General features: G+C 40.9%; 1 protein-coding gene across 2 annotated transcripts; it reads right to left on the bottom strand.

Moving 5' to 3' along the window:
* Positions 1 to 6,061: 6,061 nt before the first annotated feature.
* On the bottom strand, positions 6,062 to 23,476 carry LOC102193199 (gap junction delta-2 protein-like). Of its 2 annotated transcripts, XM_005735602.1 has the most exons (3): positions 22,100 to 23,476; positions 20,386 to 20,442; positions 6,062 to 8,407 (listed from the first exon to the last, which is right to left on the bottom strand). In XM_005735602.1, exons 1-3 carry the CDS (start codon positions 22,168 to 22,170, stop codon positions 7,543 to 7,545), a joined length of 993 nt encoding a protein of 330 aa, XP_005735659.1. In that variant the 5' UTR covers positions 22,171 to 23,476; the 3' UTR covers positions 6,062 to 7,542. The 2 variants fall into 2 exon arrangements, with proteins under 2 accessions (XP_005735659.1, XP_005735660.1); XM_005735603.1 differs by lacking the exon at positions 20,386 to 20,442.
* Positions 23,477 to 23,995: the final 519 nt, after the last annotated feature.

Raw genomic sequence — 23,995 nt, forward strand, 5'->3', positions numbered from 1 at the left:
GAGAAAAAATAGGAATGAGTCAGGTGGAGATGGACCAGATGGAGACAGAGAGAGAGGATGAGGAGAGACACTGTGCCAAGCAGGGATATCTCAAAAGGCAACCGAGTCACTTGCAGAGAGCAGAATAGAGACTGACACAAATTGATGATCCAAGACAGGAGACTAGACAAGGAACAGGCTCCAGAGAAGAATAAGCCAACTCTAATTTCATCTTTATGAATTAGTGAGTGGGCAGTGAGGGAAATATCAAAGGAACACAGGAGAGGCATAATGAAATGATTTCCCATCTTACTGCTGCCTTATCACCACTATAACAGCGGATCAGCTGTGGAAAGTGGGTCACAGAGCAGAAGGGCATTTGATGGGAAGACGCTGATGGATTTCTGTGAAAGGATTGGTATGATTGCACAGAGGAGGAAAAAATACGTCTATTTTCTGAATATATATCCATTTACAGTGGTGGTAAGGTCAATTAAAGGCTGACATGACCAGAAACATTGCTACACTTGATTGGATTCTCCAGGGGTCGCACTGAGAGACTCACACAGAGATCTGTGTGGTCACAAAAGCACAGCAATAATCTGATGATGTGCTTACAGTAAAATCTACAGCCAAGAGGAGGTAAGATACCCACATAAGTCAGATCTGGTTTTGCTGAAATAAACAAAGACAAATAAAGAAGTGACACAGATGGTGCCTCGTGTAGCCACTAAAAAGCCATGTGCCGAGAGGTCTAATGTAACCATTATACTGATAATCAAAAGAATGATGAAGTATATGCGACGAACACCTCACTTTCAAGCTGGACAACACAAAAAGCTAGCCTAATCTGAAACAGATATGAGTACAAGTGAAACTGATGAGTGGTGGCGTGTCTAGAAAGCATAAGAAATACATCATCTGAGTCATAATACTGCAGGGCAGCAGTCTGCAGAGAGAGTGACTGAAGTCAAGGAGCTCAGCTTCTCCCAGTGGATCAGGGTGAAGATGCTGAAAAGTGCGTTAACGTGTGGAATGCACCTCGATCACCGCCGCAAACTGGTCGCACTCAATTTTATTTTTTTATTGCCAGGCAGTGTTGGTTTGTTCATTTTTCATTCAACTGTATTAATATTTATTATGTTCTACTGATGTTTTCCATCTATTCATCCATTCTCTTCTGCTTTTCCTTATCCAGGGGGGATGGAGGCTATTCCAGCTACATAGGGTGAGAGGCGGGGTACACCCTGTTGGGGGTTGTTTTGTTTATTCAACTTAAGCTAAGAAAAATAAGTTACTGTCAGTAGGATAGGTTTAATAAAGTCAGTGTGTAAGCTTCAGCTTCAGCTAATTAAACTTTAATAAATTGTGATTTAAATTGGAAAGTTGGAAGTTAAAGAGGCACAGTTGAATAGTTGTACATGGTCAGAGAATGGACAGTGAATATATTAAAAACATATATATATGTGCTGTGGTGACTCGAATAAGAAACATCTGATAGGAGATACATTAACAATGTTTACTAAAGATTGTTAAGGTTTAACCATTGTTACTCTGTTTTTAGCTTGTGTATTAAAAACTAATTTCCTTATAGAGTTTAATTGAACTGGTTATTATATTTTAATATTTTATTTGTCCCAGCTGATAAGAAACAACAATAATTACACTCTAATTGGCTCTCGTATTATTTTTCACACTGTGTTATGACATTGCTGCTGGCATCTGAGCTTCTCACAAGGTGTCCTGTGGCATCAGCGTGATGACACATCAGAACAGCAGTAACAAGACAAATTTCACTCCCGGCTCGTTACGTATCGATGCTTCTTATAAAGACGCCTCCCCCGTCCCTCCCTCCGCTTCCTATTTTTACAGACCAGACGGCTTTAAGCGTCAATGCTTTTAAGGTGCACTGTTAATGCTGTAATTTCACCTAAATTAAACATAATCAAACAGCTAGTCCACACAAAAGTAAACAGTGGGTGAATATTCACTCACATTTGTTATCTTTAATGCTGTATGTTTTTATATTTTTAAGTTGTTGAGGATTTTTGGTACTGTGGATTTTCATGTTGTAATTTTATGGATTTGTTGTCTGGGCCATATTGTTGTACATTGTCTGACTGAGTGTTAATTTTCTTCAGATTCTGCCTTGTTTTGATGCCGTTGCCACTACTCATGTGTATTTATACACTGGTTACAATATTAGCAATTTCACCTTCATATTAATCATCCAAGTGCAAATGCACTGTACAGTATTTCATTGTATTTACATTTTATAATGAGTTTTTTATTTAAGGAATATGTGCATTTATAATATTCAGTAGTTTATAAACAAATGATCAATCAAATTAGTAATTCTCAGTTCATTGTTTTGTTAACAGTTAATTATAAACTAAATATGAAATAACTTTCTAAGTTAACTTAAAGTGCAACCAGTGCTGTTAATTCATGCTTTAATTCACGGGAGACAGTTGGTGAACTCCTTGAGTGTATGTGGCTGTGCTCTACTAAATGGACTGCAGTGCTATAGTATAAATGTGCTGGTACAGTATGTGGGCATTGAGACAGCTTTATTTTACAGCAGTATTAAGAGAACATGAAATACAAAATATGGTAATATTCTTAGCTTCTATTAAGTAGATAGTATCATAAATTAAACACAGATTCTTAGAGGTTCACATGGTAAGTTTAAGTTCTTTACATATCACTTTAATTAGAAATAGCTCAGGTGCCTGACCTGTTATTTATCTTATGCTTGTGTGCTGCTGCTGCTGCTGCAATGCTGCAGAATGAAACACAGCGCAATGTGTTTCTAACTTTTCATCATGAGTCTTAAGTATTGACGTGCTACTGTGTGGCTACTGCAGGAGATGCGGTGCAGTGCTGTTTCTGCCCTTCACTGCTGCAGTCTCTGTGGTGTTTAACATCGTTACTGCCCTCATGTCACCACAGCAACCAGTCTGGTTACATCCTCAGCAAGGCCTTTGTTTAGATATTTATTATGGTCTGTGCATATGCGTGTGCCTGTGAATGTTGGGTGCTTGTTGATGCAGAGGTATATTGGTCACAACGGAGAGTCAATCACAGCTATCCACATGTCAATAAAGACACACTTTGACCTTTAAGTGAATGAATAACCACCAAGTTTCATTACTTTACATCCTATCAGACAATCAGCTTTATTACCACTCCTCTCCTTCCCCCTTGACTCTCTTGTGGTATTTCCCAGGATGTAGCCACATGCCGTCTGCACTGCTTAAGCTTTAATAACACTAAAAGGTTTACTTCCCCCCTCCTTCCCAGCACCACCACCTCTCTTTTCTCTGCCTCAGTAACCATGGTCATTATTGAAATGATCACATCCTATTTAGTACCTTATTGATGACTCACAACAATCCTAGCACACAAAAGCAGGACTATGAGAAAAATCTTAAAATGATATTTTTTTAGCATCAAAATATGAAATCAGTGAGAGTAAAAGAGAAAAACCACAATGGGAAGTTCTCACTTTGTAATGTGGTAAATTTGCTTCACTCGGGAGTCTTATATTGTGCAAGTGAACAGATTAAATATGTATTATTTATCAACAGAAACCCAGAGAGTGCACTGATGTATCTCTCAAACATGTATCATTTCTCCGTGCTGAATAATGAATGTTAAAGCAGGTTTTGAGTCTATGCAGCTGAAAGCACAACATGATGGATTTACAGCACCTATGTAATCCACACAGCATGAAGCTACAGAACATTTAATGTTGTATCGCAATGTCATGTGTGCAGCTAGAAATGGAACTTACTAGCTTACCAAATTAGTTCTTCTAAACCTTTACTTTATTAGTAGTAACTTATTATTGACACAATATCCTATGATCTCTGTCTTTTTGTAGCGCACCACTATTTTGGGTAAATTTATGTGTGAAAGTTTAGTTGAACTATTGATAAAGAAGTTGCTAAATGTGCAGCTGCTGTGACAGTCATGCTAATGTTAGCGTCAGTGTAACGCTGATTATGCTAGCAGATGTAGCCTCATTACGAGGTTACAGGGCTATATGTCAATAAAATCTTTTCATATCTGTGGTTTCAACATATAAATAATGCTAATGATATATATATGTTTAAAAGTAAAGGCGGGTTTACTTTTAAAGGAAGTCTGAAGGCTGTATCACAGGAATTGATGCTAACAAGATTATTTTTTGGCAGCTTCTTACAATGTATTTGATAAAAGATATTTAAATGGGGTTTTAGTTTTGCGTTTTTATCTAATTTCAAATACATAACAAATAATAATAGCTTTATGTTTTAGACATTTGGTAGCACAACAAGTCATATTATGTTATTTAAGATTTTTATTTCAGACATCCAGCCAGCAGCAGGAACAGCAATGAATACAGAAGCAGCTCCCTCTGGAAAGTCAGCTTCAACCACCACAGACAGCTACTTATTCTACACGCATGTAAGTTTCTGTTTTGCTTTAACTACACTGCTAATGCAGTTTTTGTTTAGTTTCACTTACAGTACACTTTATGGACAGAAGTATAGGCCCACACCTCCTAACCTTTAAATTCTGGTGTTTTCAGTCCCTTGCTATGGGTGTATAAAAATCAAGCACCAAGCCGTGCAGTTAGTCTTTACCAACACTTGGGTCATTCAGAAGAACTTGTAATACTGTAATAGGATGCCACCAATGATACTGGCAATGTTTCTGGCGGTTGATTTTCTACTTATTTAAACAGAAAAAAGAAATGGACTAGTCAACTAGTCTAAAAGACAGAAAATCCTCATATAAAACCCCTAATTACATTTTCATTAGTCAAATCACATTCTAAATGTCGCTGAACATTTATAAAATAGGAATAACACATTTAACTAACTAGCATTTATGACAACAGCTAGCAAGAAAGGTGATGTTTAAACATTTAGTCACAAGAAATCAAATTTAAACCCTTCTGGATATTTCATGATAAGCTGTAAGTGGTATTATTGCAAAGTGTATAGTAACCATAGTAACTTACCCAAAAAGTGGGAGACCACATATAGTTTGGGGTCGGAGACTGCTGAAGTGTATAGTCCATAAAAGTCGCCAATGCTCTGCTGACTCAGTAACTGCAGAGAAACCTCCTGTGGCATTAACGTAAGCACAGAAATTGTGTACCGGGAGCTTCGTGGCACTGGTTTCCATGACCGAGCAGCTCCTGTAGGTGTAACGTGTAGCCGGTGTTCTGACAAAACATCCTACTTTGTCAAAACATCCTACCGTAGCGTAACTTTATAGTCATGTCTATCAATGCGTGTTACCTCATTAGAATATACTACCTTAGATGGTTTATGCCTCCATCGTACATATCTATAGGTATGACTTTCTGATAGCCAAATCACACTTATCAAAACGTGCTAACAGCGGAGCGTGGTGTCCACCAACTGCAGGAGGACTAAAATTAATTGACAAGGTTTACGCTGTATGCCAGTTTACAGAAACTTAGAAGTAATAAATCAAGACTTGAAATATGACTTCAATTGAGACTCCAAATTGCAGTATTTTTGAAAAAAACAAAACAAAACGTAACTTAGCTTGAAAAGTTAACAAATTGACAACAGCTTACAGAAAACAAGTATCAACTGTAATAAAGAAGTAAAACATATAATACTAACCATTTTTCACACGCACAAGATCCGGGTAGGATCAAATAATAGGCGTGTACTATTAACACCAAAAACATGGGCGTTTTGAGTTGTGCGCATGCGCAGTAACAACATCTAGGACAGCTCGATAGGTAGGGTGTTTTGTCAGAACACCGGCCCCCTACTTTCGTCCATGTATTCTAAATGAAGACTTTTGAAACTCACCATTCTTTACGCTTGAACCTACACTGCACCGCATTAGCAGTAGTAATAGCAATAAACATATGCTGATGTAGTGTTCCAGTGAAATTCCTTTTTGCATGGTGTACCTGCATGACTGTTATCAGCTAACACCACACAACGTAAGTAGAAAGGCAACAATGCATAGTAATTATCACATCTTTGTTAAACAAAGCACAGCCAAAATCACTGCATAATGATTTATTCACATATTTTTTGTCACATACTATATATTATTATTATTATTATTGTTATTGCTGCAGTTGTGGCGCCTTTCAGGTATTTGCTTTCATTATTCCCATAATGAGATTCTATGCTCATATCTCTTTATAGTTTTCATCTTCATGCATGCTGAGTATTACATTTCACAGGAGCAGGATGCAAATAAATTAAACAGTCTCTTTTTAAAGTTACATCTCATAATCTATCCATTCTAATAATGCTTCAGTTACATGCCTTTTTCAGAGTCCATAGAGGGAAGTTACTTCTTGGAACATACAGTCTCCATCAGAGGGTAAAGGCATTACAAAGAGCACATTATTAATACATCTCATTAAAGCTGGCAATCTATGATTAATTTTCATAACCAACCAAGCCCCTATTCCCCCACCCAAGTACAGCCTATCTCTACCGCATAGTGAAAACACTAAGTGTAATTATAACATTTCATCTATGTACAGTAACTTTGAAATATGGCACCAAATCAGCTTGTGAAAAAAAGCTTGAGGTTACATGTTAAAATATTTGTGACTACAATACTTTTCCTGTTTAAAGTGTGTAATTCCATTCATAAGCTTTCAACAGCAATAACATTTTACAAGCCAAAGTGCAAACACTGGCACACTTTACTTGATTTTTTTTTCTTTTTTGTGTGTGAACGTAAACAGTGCCTTGCAGGCACTGGGAGCATTGTGGTGCATTGACACAGTGTTGGAAAGTAATCTACCTCATCTTCAGTGCACCCTGTGTCCTATTTTGAGCAGAAGCTCTCAGGTGATGTGAGTCTGCAGTCTGTTTGGCACCTAATGCGGTGAAGAATATGGAGATTTGTGAGAAATTTTTAGGAAAAGAGTCTGATACAATAAATGATGTGTTCCAGTTTACTAAACATTTTAGTGCTGATCATTTTGTGTTGTTCAAAAGGTGCTTGTTTGTCCACTGTGTGGTCTTAACAGTGTGGACATTATTTTTCTCTCAGTAGCTCAGATTAGTTTAGCATTCAATTATCCTGACTTGAGTCAGAGATTGGCTTTTTTCCCCCACACACATGCGTATGCATGCACGCGCTTAAGCTCTTGCATATGCACACATAATTGGAAAATGAGAGGATTTCTAAGCTACAGCAAAGGCAAATAATGAAGAACTTCAGATAATTCAACCTCACACAACCTTTAAACCTACAGTCTATTAATATTATTTGTAATTGCTCAGTTTTGTCAGTTGGGTTCTGTGAAGGCACCTAGTGTCACCTAGGCAGAGCAGAGCTCTCAATGTTACAGCAACACAGTTACCTTTTTAGTTTCAAAGTGTCAAAAACTCTACTTGGTGAAGTAATGGTTCATCGTCACTACACAGAGTCCATCTGTGCCCCTGAATAATAATGCAGTTGTCAGTTTTGTGCCTACTGATGGGTGGTCTGCGGCCAGGGAAAAGCTCTTCTCCAATATTTAAAAGGTCTTTGAGCCCCCAGGCAGAGAAGCCTCTGTCAGACGTAGGCTGACTCACTAGACTGGGTCCTGCCCAGGTTTGGGGCTTGGGACATGTGTGAAACATCCTTCTTGCGCACTTCACAGATGGACTTTCTCCGGGCCTGCACCCCTCTGATGGCCGTTTTTATCTTCCTCCAGCCAAGGTGGTTGAGCTCTGCCAGGTTAAGTAGCACACATATGCCACTAACTGCAAACATAAAGACCAAAAACACAGTCTTTTCTGTGGGACGGGACACGTAACACTCCACCTCCTTCACGCATGGGTAGCGATCGCACTCAAACATCCCCGGCACGTTGAAGCCGTACAAGAAATACTGGCCCGCCAAGAAGCCGATCTCGAGCGCATTGCGGAACACAACCTGGATGACGTAGAAACGGGAGATGCCTTCTTGCCGTCGCACTTTAGAGCTCTTGTGAGTTGGAGGGAGTCCCCGGGGTCCGTTAGGGATCTCCTTGACCTCCAAGCAGTCATGATCCTCCTTACTACTGTCGGGGTGCACCAGGATGCCGTTGATGTTTCGGGCATGAAGCTTACGAGAGTGGTGGTCATGGTGGCGACCATGGTGGCCATGACCATGGTGATCCATGTAAGGATGCAGCAGAGAGTAGCTTCGATCACGTGCTTTGGCTGACTGATGGACAGAATAGGTGATGAAGCACAGGCTTGGCGTGCACACCAGGATTATCTGAAAAACCCAGTAGCGGATGTGCGAGATCGGGAATGCCTTGTCATAACAAGCCTGGTTGCAGCCGGGCTGCATGGTGTTACAAATGAACATGATTTGCTCGTCCTCATACACCTTCTCCCCCACTATGCCAACTATTAAGATACGGAAAATCACCACCACTGTCAGCAGGATCCTGCAGAGACAGAAGGAGAGAGGGCAGGAAGGGAAGGTGGTGAAACAGGAGAAAGACAGCATCATTTAATGAGGAGCAAATCCACAAAGGAACATTATATGTGGGCATGACCGTACGAGTGAGTCGGTATAAAGTTAATGGTGAATAGGTGCTGTCGACAATAGTGGTTTTGATTTTTTTGAATATGCGTTTCTGAAAATTACAGGGACAGTGACACTACATTCACTTTGCATGTGTGTGCGTGTGCACGCGTATTTGTGTGCTTGTAAGCAGCTGCCGTGATAAACAATACCCTGGGATGATGGAGCTGTGCTCTAGATAGCATGCGCACCTCAGGTCACTAATCATAAGATAAAGATGATTTCACACTCATTTTCACAGCTGGACTGAAATGGAACTGAATGGCAACAGCTATAATAGACACCCACTGATTTAAGAATCAGTCTCGCATGTTAGCATATTTCCCCTAGTGTTAATTAGCTTTTATCGAACATACCAAAATATCTCTGTTGCAAAGCAACTGAATAGTATATTGCTGTATAAATAACCTCCTTCTGTTTCATTGTTGACTCCCAAGTGAGGAAAGAAGCATGCACCGTATTAAGGGGCAACAACCGTCACAGTTGCAAAGCTTTTAGATGTGTAGCTATTTAAAGAGCTCACATAGAAAAGAACGAGTTGCCTCAACTATAGGGAGCTGCTCTCCCGAGGAGGTGGCATTTGCTAAAAACTGCATGGACTTCCCATTGAGCATCATTAGTGCTTTGCTGCAGTTATAGAAAGCTGTGTCCAGGGACCGGTGGATCTAGAGAGCAGTACAGCTGTTCTGTTATTTTCATGGTGTCGATCCAGTATGGGCACTGCGGAGGAGGACTCTGGCTTTAGGGCTGCAGTGTCAGCTCTTTCTAATGAGCGAGGAAAGCCTGCACATCATTGAGTTCCCTGGTATTTATGCCACAGCCGTGGATGTGAATGCTCCCTGTGTGGAAGAGCCAGTTGCTTAACACACTCTTGTATCCAAGCACAAGAGGGGGCCACAGACGGGAAGGAAAGGGATAGAGATAGATAGGAGCTGGCCCTGAAGTGAAAGGCAGCTACGTAGGACAATAGCCAAAGTAATGGGATTTTGTTGTATTTTAAATAAGCACGTGCATCCTAACTTGTTTGCTATAAAATGAGACTCCATACTTTATCTTTTAATGAGGGCTCAAAATGCCTACCGACCTTCAGTGACCAGTAACCACAGCAACCTGCAGAGGATGGCTGTATAGACACCCAGTATGGAGGGAAAAAATTGCCTACAGTTGTTAGAAATATCCGACAAGTCAAAAAAATACATTTGTTTGAATGATGTGAAAGAGGAGGCAATTTGCTGAAGCCAAGGGAAAGACGGGTGAAGGTAAGAGGTACACCAGGGGAACATGCGTTAGCATGAAACAGACTTAAAATAGAGCAGTGCCTTGCTGCAGGACTATCGCTGCTCCACCTGCGAATGCATGCCTGTGTGTGTTTTTTTGTGCGAAGAAGACAGGCACGAGGACACAGACACAAAGAGGAAGAGTCAGCCATGTGTATGACTTGTGCAAAATGGCAAAGACTCACAGTCGCCTGTGCTCAGAGCAGCTGCCAGCGTGCACGCTACACTGACTTCCATCATGGTTAAAAATCCAGCAGAATAAAGCTCCCCCGCATCTTTGGACTTTCAGAAGTTCAAATCTGGTCCTGTGTGTCATTCACATTAAGACATCTGTCAACATCTGCTCCTTTGCGGTTAGCCTGATGTGTACGGGCTCACTAGTGGTTCGACAGCAGTCGATATGGCTGAATGAATGATATTGATGGTTCTCTGCACCACAGGAAGATTTGACGCATTCTGCTCACAGGGACGGAGATCTGTGGTCGACACAGCTCGTCTGTATGCAAATATTTGTCTAAAAGATAGAGGATATATGACTAACTCTAGGTCAGTGTCAGTGTGAGAATCTGCAGTGCTGGATGTTGATTTAAAACCATGCAAGAGGCTCAAGAGCATCTTTTCTGCACTCCACCTTGATTTTCTAATCAAGGTAATAAAAGACATTGGCTGCTTCTCTGCCCAGTGATAATTACTATGTCATAATTACAACTTAATGCCACTGAATCTTCCTGCTGTAAACATCTGTGTGTAATGCCACAGACTCATGGGTGACATGTTTTTTAATGTTGAACTCAAATATTCTTAGTTCAGACTGTCCTCAGACTGAAGGTAAGAGGATTGAAGCTTTTTCTTCTTCTTAAAATGTCATGCATCGTGATTTCCGATGAGTGCATCCACATAGATGTACTGCAACATGTAATATCAGTTCATCTCGACAAACTTTCCACTATGCTGTCATGTGTTCATCATTGTAACAGCTTTTTTAGTGATGGACCAAATCCAAATCTGTTGACAAAATTTTTAAATAGTGCTCTATACCAGTCTTTCATTACATCGACATAGGTCAGTATGTATTTGTCTGTAGTCACCACCATCTAAACGAAAAACTGGGATTTTTTTTTTTTTACATAAATATAGAGGGATAAGGACTTTGTGATTGCAGTTTTCTTGTCCTCCTCAGAGTTTGTTCAATTTTAAAGTAGCGCAGCATTGCAGTCATTTAAAAATCCAGTCATTGCTTCTGCTTTTTTTGTCATTAAAAAAAAATCCCAAGGTGTTCACTGTATTGAGTGCTGTGTGTGTTTGTTTGTGTGTGGTGGTTTATGTGTTTGCTCTACTGCTGGATAACGGGATAATCAGCATGGGGCAGATTGCTGCATTAGCAGAAAGCAGCGCCCGAACGTTGTCTGCAAACATCAGTGCTTTAAGTCCTGCAGCATAACTAGCCAATACGGTAACTAGGAGAAGATTGGGACAGCACGAAGGCCTGAACCTGCAGAATATTCAATAACAATCATGAATAATGAAAAAGATGTCAGAAGTTTTAGTGTCTCAAACCCATGGGGCAGAATATTAAAATACTTGAAGAGTTGATTCATATAAGTGGGCATGAAAAAGATTCAGGCATTACGACATATTACACGATGGTTCCTGTCACCAAAAGTTTCTTAAATGGCTGCTAAATTGTCTCCCACATCAGTCCCCACTCGTCACCTAATTTAGCATCCTGCTTCCCGGAGGACCCGGTTAAAGCTAAGACTAATCATTACATTTTTAGAGACCTTCTAAATCCCTACCACTGTCCAGGAGATTTGATAAGATTTAGAAGTCAATCCTTCTGCATCTGTGGATCGTGTTCACGTCTGGATCTTCTTTTTTAATATCTGCTTTCTTGGGCTTCATCACTGACAGCTGACATTTTCATAAAGCGCAGAGACAAACAGCAGCTCATGGGCATGTTAACGTTTATGTCTAGAGGCACAGAAATAGGAGGAAGTAAAGATAATGAGGTGGTATTTTGTTGCGTTAACCTTCAAAGTGATCCTCAGGCAGCTGATTGACCTGTAAGATTGTGTGTGCAGTGTAATGTTAGCTGCTCATCAGCTGGTGTGTTGGCTGGACATGCAAGCTCTGTCTTTCCCAGAGGCTTTAACACACACACACACACGTTCATTCATGCAGCAGCTGCTGTCGCCAGCCTCCAGGGAGAACAGAGGCCCACAAGCACAAATGCACCAGAAAACCTACACTTGCTTTCATACATAGATTGTGAACATAAGAAAGTAACTGTTAATATATGAAGGTGCACTGACTGGCCTCTGAAGCGCTGGATAAGTGCAGTTAGCTGTGAAGAAACCTGGATAAAAATATTCCTGCCACCCATACGCTCTCAATAATAAGCTCCAATGATTGCTGATGGCAGCACATAATGAATAAAGACCTTACCGGGCCTTGAAATTAGACAGCTTAATTATCAGAGTGCAGACATTTCTATCCACCCGCCTCTCATCACTGCTCCTCTCTTAAAGTGTTTTAATAGTTTAAGGTCTTGCCCACATATCCGGCAGATGTGCACGAATGCCTGAAGTGCAACTACGAGTCAGCGTGACGAATACGGTAATTTAAGCTAAACTTGAGCTGCGGTGGTTCTCTTACCCCTGCTGTCTTGAAATACGTTACTTAGAGTGTGAAACAGAAACGGTTTTAAAAAATCTGCCCGAGTTTAGCGACGTCAGACTCAAACCACAACAGCTTTTTCATCCTGCTAGTTTCCACTGTGCCACGACTCAGAGTCAACATGGGCAGAAATGTAATTATATCACTTGCTCATTCAACATCTCGGAGGGAAATGGCCTCCAGCTGTTTTGCAGGAATAACGGAGGAAACGGGAAAGTTAATTGGGGGACACTCTACAGGTATCTGTGCCAATTATACCTCAGCTAACAGACAACAGCGAGATCTCAATCTTCACAGCAAAACCATTACAGCTGCGCTTGAGAAAGATGCCTTAGAACGGTTTATGATGAGTATTTTTATTTTATGCCAAACTACTTCACGCCACTCAAAGAAAGCTGAGGGAAGAAATTCCTACACACAACGTTTCTGTTAACTCATCGCTTGGCCTAACCATGCGCGATGATAATGCAGAGCACGCCAGATGCAGCTTTCCTCTATCCCGTTTGTCTTTATGTCATCTAAAATTACTCTTTCATCTCGACTCAAGCTAGCGAGGCAAACATTATGCATAAGTGTTTCTATCTAAAATAACTTGAAAACCAAATAAATGGCATCAGCATTTCTTTGTGTATCCCGAACCAGCACGTTTTGCTGATCACATCAATATACAATTTCAGAAGATTCCATTTATATGACATCTTGGCCTACAGTACAGTATTTGGCGTAATGATGGGATTTTACACACATCAGGTCTCCCATTTTATTCCTGTAATACATTTTTGTACAGATGGCCGCCCCTCCTTGAGCCTGGTTCTGCTGGAGGTTTCTTCCTGTTAAAAGGGAGTTTTTCCTTCCCACTGCCACCAAAGTGCTTGCTCATAGGGGGTCATATGATTGTTTTTACTCTTTATGTATTATTGTAGGGTCTACCTTACAATATAAAGCCCCTTGAGGCGATTTTAATGTTTTTATTTGGTGCTGTATAAATAAAATTGAATTAAATGGATATTGAATTGAAAAATATTGACATTTTTGGTAAATAAATACACAAGGGCGACTGACAGGGCAAATGACTCAGCATCACTGTAATGGAAGTCTGGTTACTGAGGATGAAGGAGTTACAGGAGATATTTTTTTATATATTTATTAATGAAATGCTTGATATTGACGAGAAAAGAGATGATTACAGGTTAGCGCAGCTAAGTTTACGCAGCTCTGAAGTTTCACACAAGTTTCTCCCAAACTAGATAACAAGTAGTCAAAGCTATCCTTGATAAAAACAGGAAACATCACCGCGTCACCGAGCCTGACTTTTTCAGACCTACCCAAAATAGCAAGACTGGGAAATTGGATTCATACTTTAAATGGTATTTGTTCAGGACGTTGCATAAGACCCCTTTTTAATTTTGATAGTTCCCAGAATGCATCAGCTCTGCTCTGTCTCTCTAATATGTTTTAGTGCCAGAACCTTTAAGTCTTGCAGCAGACAAAAATCAGCTGCCTCATGTGGTTGCACTGTATGTTTGTCTTCAGAGGATATCTTCTTAAACATATAAATCTGGTGCTGAAAAGTAACAAATTGTTAGAAGTTTTTGTCCCTAATATTTCAAACAGCACTCACAAGTTTTCCTAAAGTAGCATATTTGAACCTTAATTTTTATGTAGGGGCTTTTCATCTGACTGTTTAATTGCAAAAAAACACATAAAATCTTAGTAAATGTCTGGAATGGTTATTTTTTTATAAAAATATCTCCGCTGCTAAAATGTAGCCTCTACATAAGGTCAGTAAACAGAACCTTTGCTACTTGTCAGCGCTGGTTAAATTGTGTGTTGGGTTGCAAAGATTTAATTGTAAGGCTTTTAGTAAAATTGTATGTAGCAAGTTTCTCTGTAAAAAGTATTAATGGAGTTTTAGCCTCATGGAAAAAGGTTGGAAAAGCACTTATGATATATAACTTGCTAGTTATAAAACCAGCAAACACAGATCTATATTAGTGGGAGTTTACAGCTGTAAAAGCTTCTAATCACAAGCTAATTACTAGAAGTTACTGAAAGACCATATAAACACTTTGTGAATTCAGATGCTTTGTTCATCACAACGTGCAAGCTTTTGTTCATTTAAACATTGGCTTAGAGTTGCATACAATAACCTGTCTATAATATTTGTGTTTGCATATGTTGCGGTGTGAAACAGCTTCCTGCCTCGTGGCTTTTCTGGCAGATTATTTAAATTCTAATCAGTTGTCCTTTCTGAAAGTTAGAGCACACTAACATGATGGTTACTTTCCAAATCAAGTGGCTTACTATTGTAAGTACTGTCATTATGTATCACAGTAAAATATGATTCAATCTGCACATTAATGAATGTCCCTAACTTCCTTCTAATGTGTGTATTAATTTCTTATTTCAACTGAGGGAAATGTATTTGTTATTAATGACCCTCAAACTGCATGTTTTCTTTCCTAAACCTGCAATGTGCCATTAAAGACAGTCAGACTCTAGTAATGTGGTTGGCTCCTGTAAATTGACTTCCCACAATATAACATGATAGCACCGTTCACCTGTGCAAGGTGAACGCTTATTTCATGTCTCTCCTACTCAGCCATGCCCACGTCCTAACTCTGTCCATATTTTAAACCTTCCCTAGCTGATGGCTAAGTTTGTGATTAGGCTAGTGGTGTATGATACTGCAAACATTGGTATCGAGCTGATGCCAGATCAATACAGGACCGATACTGCTGATACCAATACTGATACCGATACTTTGAACCTATAAAGACAGCATATGGAGGGGAGAGCAGTGGTGTCGTGATTTATGAGTTGAATCATCATCATTTTGACAAATGCTGAACACATTTTAATGACTACTAATTAACTGTGAATTTTAATTTCCACAATAATTAGTTAACACAACGAAACGCGCCTTTCAGCTTTTCACCTTCTGTTGTTTAAACGTGCCATAGGCTGTGAATACAATAGATAACACAATTCAATGGGCTACTGAACTTAGGATAGAAATAAGGCATTGATCCTATCATGCTAGCATAGATCTAATACCAATACCAGGGTTGGCATAGATAATATCGATATTGGGATTGATCTGTCCACCTGTAGAATAGGCTGCTTATTACTTTTTACTGATTTATTCTTTTTATTTTAGATTGGAGCTTTACATATTGTATCATAGTATCATAGATTTGTTAGGTTGTCGGTGTCAAACATTTCTAGTTAGACATCTTTGCCACCAGGATTTACCCAAGAGGAAGTTAAAGTTTGTCTTTATTTTAAGCAATGAATAATTAGAACACTGCAAATAGTTTAAAAATCTCAGTGCAGCCCACATACATGCATGCTTCACTTCACATCTTTTAAACCAGCCATTGTTTATGTTAAAGAAAAAGAAATAAGCATTTACATTAGTCATTACTTCGGTCTCTGGTGCACATTTTTCCTGGACTACATTTTTACCTTAAAAAACAACACCTTCAAAATGCTTTCTTTAAGGGAGTTTGGGTGTTTAATAACAGGCTCACAATTCATAAAAGTTTAACAAAACCTGTCTGAATCGAATCAGAAAATATCACTACATGTGGGAAGTCATTAAATATACATTTAGGCTATGCATAGGGGAAACATTACATGCCCGATAAAACTCTTACACACACCGCTGATGTGTTGCTGAAATGAATAATAGCCCGCGCTGAGTGAAAGCTGAGCTCAGCGCTAGTGGCAAACCGTGCAATCAATTTCATTCAACATCAGGGACTGCTGCACAAATAAACTAATGACAACTATAGATGTGCAGGAAAATGCTTTAATTTGAACGACAGTCCTGCTCCTTGGCGAACGATGATGGATTACTAATCCTTTCTAATGCTGCAATATGGACGCCGTTGTTTTGCTTTGCAACAAAACCTTCTCGGGTGGAATAAATCTTATCCAGGAAGATGGTTATCAATGATACATGAAGTATATTCTGTCAGAAGGGATGATGTCCTCAATTCACGCAGAGCATTCCTGCATCTCTGATTATTTTGGGAGAACTAGGGTGCCCTTCTCAAAGTAGGGTACCGCCTTCTTGTGGATATCCTGACCCATTTAGGAAAAGAACATGACCATGAAAACTGCAGGAGTGAACAACTTCGGGGCAAAGAGTGCATCTTGCTTTTAAAGCCAACAAACAAGAACCCAGATATGTTCGGTCACGTCAAACCATTCCGGGCTGCCTGTCTAAGTGCAGGTTCTTCCAGCCATATAAACAGCACTGCAGAGCAACAAGGTGTATTTCATACACCACTTTGTTGCATTAAAAGGCTGGTCAACTCTGCATACATTTTTAATGAATGACTTGACATCAGTTGCAACGTGCAACAAGAGGCACGAAGCATTTATTAAGATTTTATGGTTTATACTGCTTAAGTGGGGAGTGATAGATGATGAATAATGGATCATTTAGAGCTGCATCACAGAATAAAAAACAAATAAAGGGTAAATAGATGCAGAAATCTAAAAGTGCATAAATGAATAACAGCAAACAGCACTTTTTAAACTAATTCTTAATCTGATTGAAATGCAGTTTACAGAATGTAATCTATGGAAATGTACTTTTGTGGCTTTAACAGCATAGACAGTGACATTTGCATTTACTTTATCTCAGAATCAACCTGAACATTTAAAAGAGCTGCTTCATGAACACTGCTGTCAACATTGTGTGCCGGGTCAGCCAGCAACTTCAGTTGAAGGATCTCTGACACAGATTCCGAGCGATAAACCTCTGCAGAGGGAAAACTTTTCTTCCTCCCTCTGTCTCACCCCCACCCTCATCCATCCGTTGCAGCTTTTTTGTTCTGCCTCTACAGCGCCCATCATCTCCTCTCTATCCATCCGGTTACCTTTATTATTTTATCTTCCTCAGATCACTCTAGTGCTCCATTATCTCTGCCTCTTTTTTTTCCAGCTCATCTTTTGCGCTGACCTCACTACAGCAATGCAGTCAAGGAGAGGCAAGTTATATATCTCGCACCCAAAGGCTTGATCTTCACACGGTCGGACGCATTTTTGTCACGGTAGACATCACAAACATTCACACCTGCGATCTGCAAATGGTTTGAGCACCACATGTGAAACACACACATACACACACACACACAAACTGTATTACTGTATGTGAATATTAAACAGTTTATTGCCTGTAGTTGTGTGCTTTAAAATATATTGTAATGATGTGATTTTTGTATACAGATTAAGGACTGGGAAAAATGACGAGCCTAGGTGTTAGATGCATGGCCTCCACATTCAGTTTGCAGTATTATATGGACATGTAATTTATTTGTCTATCGCACCCACTTAAATACTTAATTTGTATGAGATTGTATATCAGCAAGAATTACGAATAGGACAAAACAAAAAGTAAATTACTGCTGTAAAATTTTTATTGTGAAGGCTGTAGATGTACAAAAAATGAAATTATTGTTTTAATTGTAACCAGAAGTCAGTTAATATGCATAGAAAACAACCACAAACATTATCAAGGCTGCTAGTGTCATGTTTTACACAAATGTACACAAATAGAGCTGTGCCATTGGCATAAGAATAAAATAACAATTTCGTTTTCCTAATTTTGGAGCCTGAATGTTTAAGTTGGAGAGGATAGTGCTAACAAACATCACGTATTCAGTGCAGATTTTGTTAAATCTTTATTAGGTACAGAAAATAGATATACAGGTCTGTGTGCTGACCTCCATTCTTATCAGAAATGTCATTAATTTGTTACAATTAACAGACTAAGACTGACTATACTATCTAATGCAAAAGATTTCAGGGTTATCATAACTGTAAAACTGGTTTGGGATAGAGGTGGATTACTGCAGCCTTGACAATGATTTTCATTTCCATGTTATCATGAGTACAGTCATCGGTTATCCATGCACACATTGTACATTGTGCAGTTAGAAGTCAAGCTTATGAAAATTTCACAATACACAACATTAATAACTGAATGAGTCATAATACGCAAGGCACCTGTGGTTAGTCAGAGGCACAGAAGCAACTCTCAATTTGTCTGTCTCGATCAAAGACCATAATTAAGCTAACCTATGCCACAGTGTAGAGTTGGTCCGTTTCTATTTCAAACACTCTTCTGTAATCCTGAGCTAATTATCTATCCTATGCCAGGGCATAGGTTAGCTTAAACCTACAATTAAGAAACAGCTTAATTGTAGCTCAAAAAGACAGTCTAAACATCTGAAAATGCTGTCGGTGTCTCACAGTGGATTTGCATCCTCGTGTCGGCACTCAAAAAAAGATGACTGACATGCAACCATGTTCCAAAGTTTGGATGCAGGGGAGACCTTTTATGTCGAAACGTCACTGTTCTGTGCTTTGGAACCGCATCCATTAAAACTGCAAGCGAACACATGCAAACGTTGTCAAAGTAACGACACACAGGCTGAACATCCTACTTGTGATGCCATCTACCAGTCGCTGCATGCCACACCCTGTGAAGTGCAGGACTTCACGACGCACAACAGTGCAACACTACATCACGGTTGTGTTCACGAGTGCAATGGACCACAGCCAACAATGGTTGTTGGCTGTGGTCAGTGGTGCAACAGACTTGAACCTTTCAACCCATAGAGGTCAGTGCAACAATTTTGACTCCACACATAATTTAGTGTGGGGTTTGGCGTTAACAATCTAGGAGGCACCTTGACAGCACAAAACTGTGCCAGTGGTGAACAATTCTCCAACTTGCTGGTACATCCAGAAACATGATTCCTGTCTTTTAATTATTATGTGTCACTGATTTCCTGACCATGCAGACACATGCTTAGGTTTAGGAGTCAAGGCATTTTTTGTTGTTGTTGTTTTTTGTCTTACTGCTGAGATAACCTAGGAATGTCTAATGTTTTCTTTTCCTTTCTATAGTTGAAAAGCAATATCACCACTTAAAAATAACTTGCTACAAGCTAGTCCACGGCCTCTCTGTCCAAGGTACTTGTGAGTTTTCCTGTACATCTTCAGATATCCTGCACACATGCTAACTAAAGGGACAAAATCGAAAGCGGCGTAGAGAAAATAAGAAGCTGTTCGGGGGCCTAAAACAAAAAATGCTAACAAATAATGTACAGAGAGACTCAAAAACAAAGGTTTCTTGGCTTACATAGCAGATGGAAGAAAAATGGAGGAAACCCCGCCACTGGGAAGCAGATAATGTTACAGCTAATGCTCTAGGGTCAACTAAAGAGCCTTGTAGGACAAACACTCTGAGGAAAGCCAAACACACGGGGATCATTTACAAAGCATTTCACTGTGGATTTCATACTACTATATGATGGAGATGCGCTTTTTTTTTACTATCATTTAACTATCCAATGTCACGTGTCTTTGGACAGTTTGACACATAATAGAAAATAAATATAGTAAACGCTATCACATCTCACACAAAAAAGTGCCCTGTTCTAAACTGTACCACTCGATTTACTAAACACACCTTTGGTATTCAGGATACCCTTTATTAGTGTTCAGCCAGTGAAGTGCATGATCAACAAATAGCTCAAACTATGCATATAAGAAAAAACCAAGTGCATCATGAGAATAGTCTTTATGACTTCTGAAAGAGGTAGCAGACAAATTGAGAGTTGCTTCTGTGCCTCTGAAAATCTGTAGGTGGCGTGAATCATCCAGAGATTAATTTTCAGCGTTCTTTGTACCCTGTGCTCACAGGATTTTACTGATTCAGCTTCCAGAACTGTTATTTTAAAGCTGCATTAAGTAATTTTTGACCACTAGGGGGCGGAAAGACTCCAAAACAAGTTCACAACAGTTAGCATCTAGCTTATCAAGGTGTTATGGCTAACATGTTAGCAAACAGTTGCCTACTCACATATCCAGCAGAAACAGAGCAACACGGACATCCCTTCGGTCTCCTTTATCTGGCCACCTGTTGAATGTAATTCCAATATTCACTGGCGTTTTAGCCCTTGTTTGCTCTTCCAACTCATAATTGTTTTTTGTTTTTTTTCATTTGCTAAATCTCCAACTTTGCTTACCAGTTTCTTCTGCGTTTTTTTACACAGGACAGTTAGCTTCGGTACCGGGAGCGACTGCCCACATTCATTCGAACCAGCATTGTTTTGGTTTTTCCACTTAAAGAAACCAAAACAACTAGCTGAAAGCTGTGTAGGGCTTCCAAGTGGGATATTGATTCTCAGTGCTACAACAGTACTCCCAAGCCATCAATGGGAGGGACTCACAAGACTGTGAGATTGCTTAATGCATCTTTAAATCAAGTCAGCGTCCAGGTTATTGTTCCATATGAGGACTGGACCAGATGAATTCGTTGGTTAATGCACTTTTAAAATATAGAAATTAGTTGACTGAAATTATTTGGTTGGAAGGAGGATCTCTGTCTTAGCTTCAAATTGCCGATCAGCTGAAATTTTGGTATAAATGTGTAGCTCACATCATCTCTGTTACGTTGACGCAGTTCCAGTGCCACTGGAGGATGTTGGCTTATTCACAGACAATGAACACATGAGCCATTTTGCAGTCCTTTAACTTACACGGGGCAAGAAACACACACACTCACACAAAAGACCACTGAAGCAAAAAGACGTTTAGGCCATGTCCTTGTTGAGTTTGAGTTAATGAACACAGCAGGGCGATCACAGTCTTCACTGTTACTTTTTGTTTTTACCAAAGCAAAGCAGTTTTTAAATGGCCGACATATACATCCAGATTTCACAGGCTGAAGCATGTTGACTCTTCACTTTGCCAAATGAGCATCCAAGTGGGACATTTGGATTGTGTTCACTGGGTGGAAAATTCCACTTTTGCAATCAATTAATCACACAGAGATGATGTGGGACACGCATGTGGGGCACGTATTTCACACCAATTTTACAGCAAGTCTCCGTGGCATGTCTCCACTGCTAATCAAACTAAAAGCTCGTCTGTTCAACTCTCCGCCACGAAACACTCTCACGCAAAGTATAACAATGTCTGCTGGTCAAAACTAATTGGATTAACTTTTTTGTTTTTTTTAGGAAATAAAATCACTCAGAGTTCAGAGTCATTAACTCCCCCCATGATTCTTCCTCCACACCTGCTTGCTCACCATCCTTTCATCTTCCGCACCTCTGCTCTCCCCTCCTCTCACTCCTAGTCCCCTCTCCTCCTTCTGTCATATTGGTCTGTGGCCAGCAGCATCAAGCATAGTCTATCAATAGCTTGGCTATTAGCTAGTAAAAACATAGGAACCTCTCTGATTTAACCGTAATGCCTGCTGCTGACTATGTGCAATTAGGTTATGCCTTAACTAATAGTGGGTGTGGAGGATAAGAGTGAGGAGAGCAGGGAGGAAGAAAGGACGGGGAAGGCAGGGAGGACTGTGAGGGATAGTGGAACAGAGGAGAGCACTGGGACAAGCCTTGAGAAGGGTAGTCTCTGTACAGATGCCATCCACAGATCCATACAAAACAGCATGTAATGTGCAAAAAAAAAAGAAAGAAAGAAAAAAATCCCAGCTCATCAGTTGACATAAAACCACGGACACAAAACCAGAAAATACCACCTTCGCACTTAAATCCATGTCTTACCTTCCGATCATAGTAGAGTGCTGCTGGACAGCCGCCTCCAGCAGCCTCTCCAAAATCGTCCACTCTCCCATGGCGATGAAGAGGGGGCAGAACGGTCAGAAGAAACAGGGCTTGGGGACCTGACCCCCCTTTCCTCCAGGGAACTCCCTCGCCTTGCTCTCAGGACCAGCAGAGAGTACAGTCAAACCACCCACCCACTCCCGTCACACCTCAGCTCCCTTTGACCTCTACACGTTGACCTGGCCGCTTATCAGTTCATCTCTGTGCACGTGAATGAATGAGTGTCTTCTGCTGGGCCTGTCCCGCTCTGCTCCTCTTCCAGGTGCTGAAGAGGTGCTGAGCTGATCGCCTCCCCACCACACACACACCACTCCCCCCACCTTCTCTCTCCCGTAGTTTCTCCCCCTCCCCTGTGCAGTGATGCTTGTCCTCCCCCTGCCGCACCACTCCGCTCTGCGCTACAGCATATGCTATAGCTCACTGAATGACAGCCATGATCACCCTCTGTTTTCCACTTGCCTCTGTTCTCCTTCCCCTCTCCTTCTACTGTCCCTGCCTTTGTCCTCCACCTTACCCCCAGGGCACTCCTTGTACTTTAGCTGCACTCACTGCCATCGGTGCTCCCCTGCAATCGTCCTTGCATTGTGTAGAAGCTTTGCCTTTGCTGCACCCTTGCTACTCCAACCTAAACACACACACACAACACATATAGCTGATCCTCCTCGGCTCACCTCAGCAAATGGCACTGTAAACACACACGCACACTTACACTCGATGACAGCTTTGAATCCCCACTCTCGCACTTCCTACTGAGGACTGCAGATCCACGCCAGCACACAAAGCTCCTGCCTGCTGAATGTCATTTCATGACTGGAGGAATGGTCGCTCCCACAGCTCTGAGTGCTACAAGGACCCATAAAAACCTGCATACACACACATGCACACACACGTGCGCTCCAAGACACACGCTCAAACACGCTGCCACCCAGCCCCTCAGTAATAAATCAGCTGCTTTGCTGCATCCAGTGAGGCTGAACCCAGTCAATGTGCTGCAGACCTGCTGTCCTGTGTTGTCCTGTGTTGTCCCCCTGGCTAAATTCAGCACAGTCCAACACCAAGAGTCATGTCTTGCAGGGATGAAAAGCTGTCCTGAGAAACCTATTTCTGGGCTCCATCATCTTGCACCCCCCTCCCTCCCGCCTCTCTCCCTCCTGCTCTCCTTCACCTTCACTCTCTTCCTCCTTTTCCTCACGTTTGTTCTGCAGATCTGAGTCCTTCCAACTACCTCTGTCTCAGCGTTCGGTCCCCATCTCTGCTCTGTGCTCTCCCCTCTCTCCCTCTCTCTCTCTGTGTGTCTTAGCCTCGTTCATCGCTCTATCTCTGTCACACTGTGTGAGCATGCAACACCCCTCCTCCTCCTTTCATAGATCTGCTCTCTCTCATCCCTCCTTCTCGCCCTCCCTCCTTCTCTGCCTCCTCTTGTAAATGTGCTTGGATTGCTACTCTGATCTCTGCTTCGGTTATGCTTGCAAGAATGCCTCCCACTGTACTGCTGTGCCTGTTCCTGCCTGATGTTGCACAGAAAAGACGGAGTTGCGATCTAACTGTGCCTCCTGCCCTGTGTTCATTGCAGTCCTTTGTTCCAGTGTGGAAGCTCGACGGTGTTTCCCTTCACTTCAAATGCTCTCTTCCTGGTACCCCCCGCCCCCATCATCTAACCTCATGATTCCAGGAGGAGGATTACAGGAGAATTGTAGCTCTGCTCCACCCCATCCCCCACATATCCCCTCCCTTTCTCTATCTTACTGTATTGGGGAATACAACACACCTATTTTACCCTGGCCTAACCTTCATACCCCTTTTTTCCGATTTCCCCTTTTCATCTTCTCTCTGTTC

This window comes from Pundamilia nyererei, unplaced genomic scaffold, assembly GCF_000239375.1.
Source record: "Pundamilia nyererei isolate P.nyererei 1_Seehausen unplaced genomic scaffold, PunNye1.0 scaffold00064, whole genome shotgun sequence".
In the NCBI taxonomy this organism is placed as follows: Eukaryota; Metazoa; Chordata; class Actinopteri; order Cichliformes; family Cichlidae; genus Pundamilia; species Pundamilia nyererei.

Excerpts from the sequence above, each read along its gene's own strand:
- LOC102193199 (XM_005735602.1), bottom strand. The coding sequence starts at position 22,170 with ATGGGAGAGTGGACGATTTTGGAGAGGCTGCTGGAGGCGGCTGTCCAG. Across the intron at positions 20,443-22,099 it reads CACTCTACTATGATCGGAAG|GTGGCCAGATAAAGGAGACC; the intron begins GTAAGACATGGA and ends TACATTCAACAG. Across the intron at positions 8,408-20,385 it reads GCTCTGTTTCTGCTGGATAT|GATCCTGCTGACAGTGGTGG; the intron begins GTGAGTAGGCAA and ends CTGTCTCTGCAG.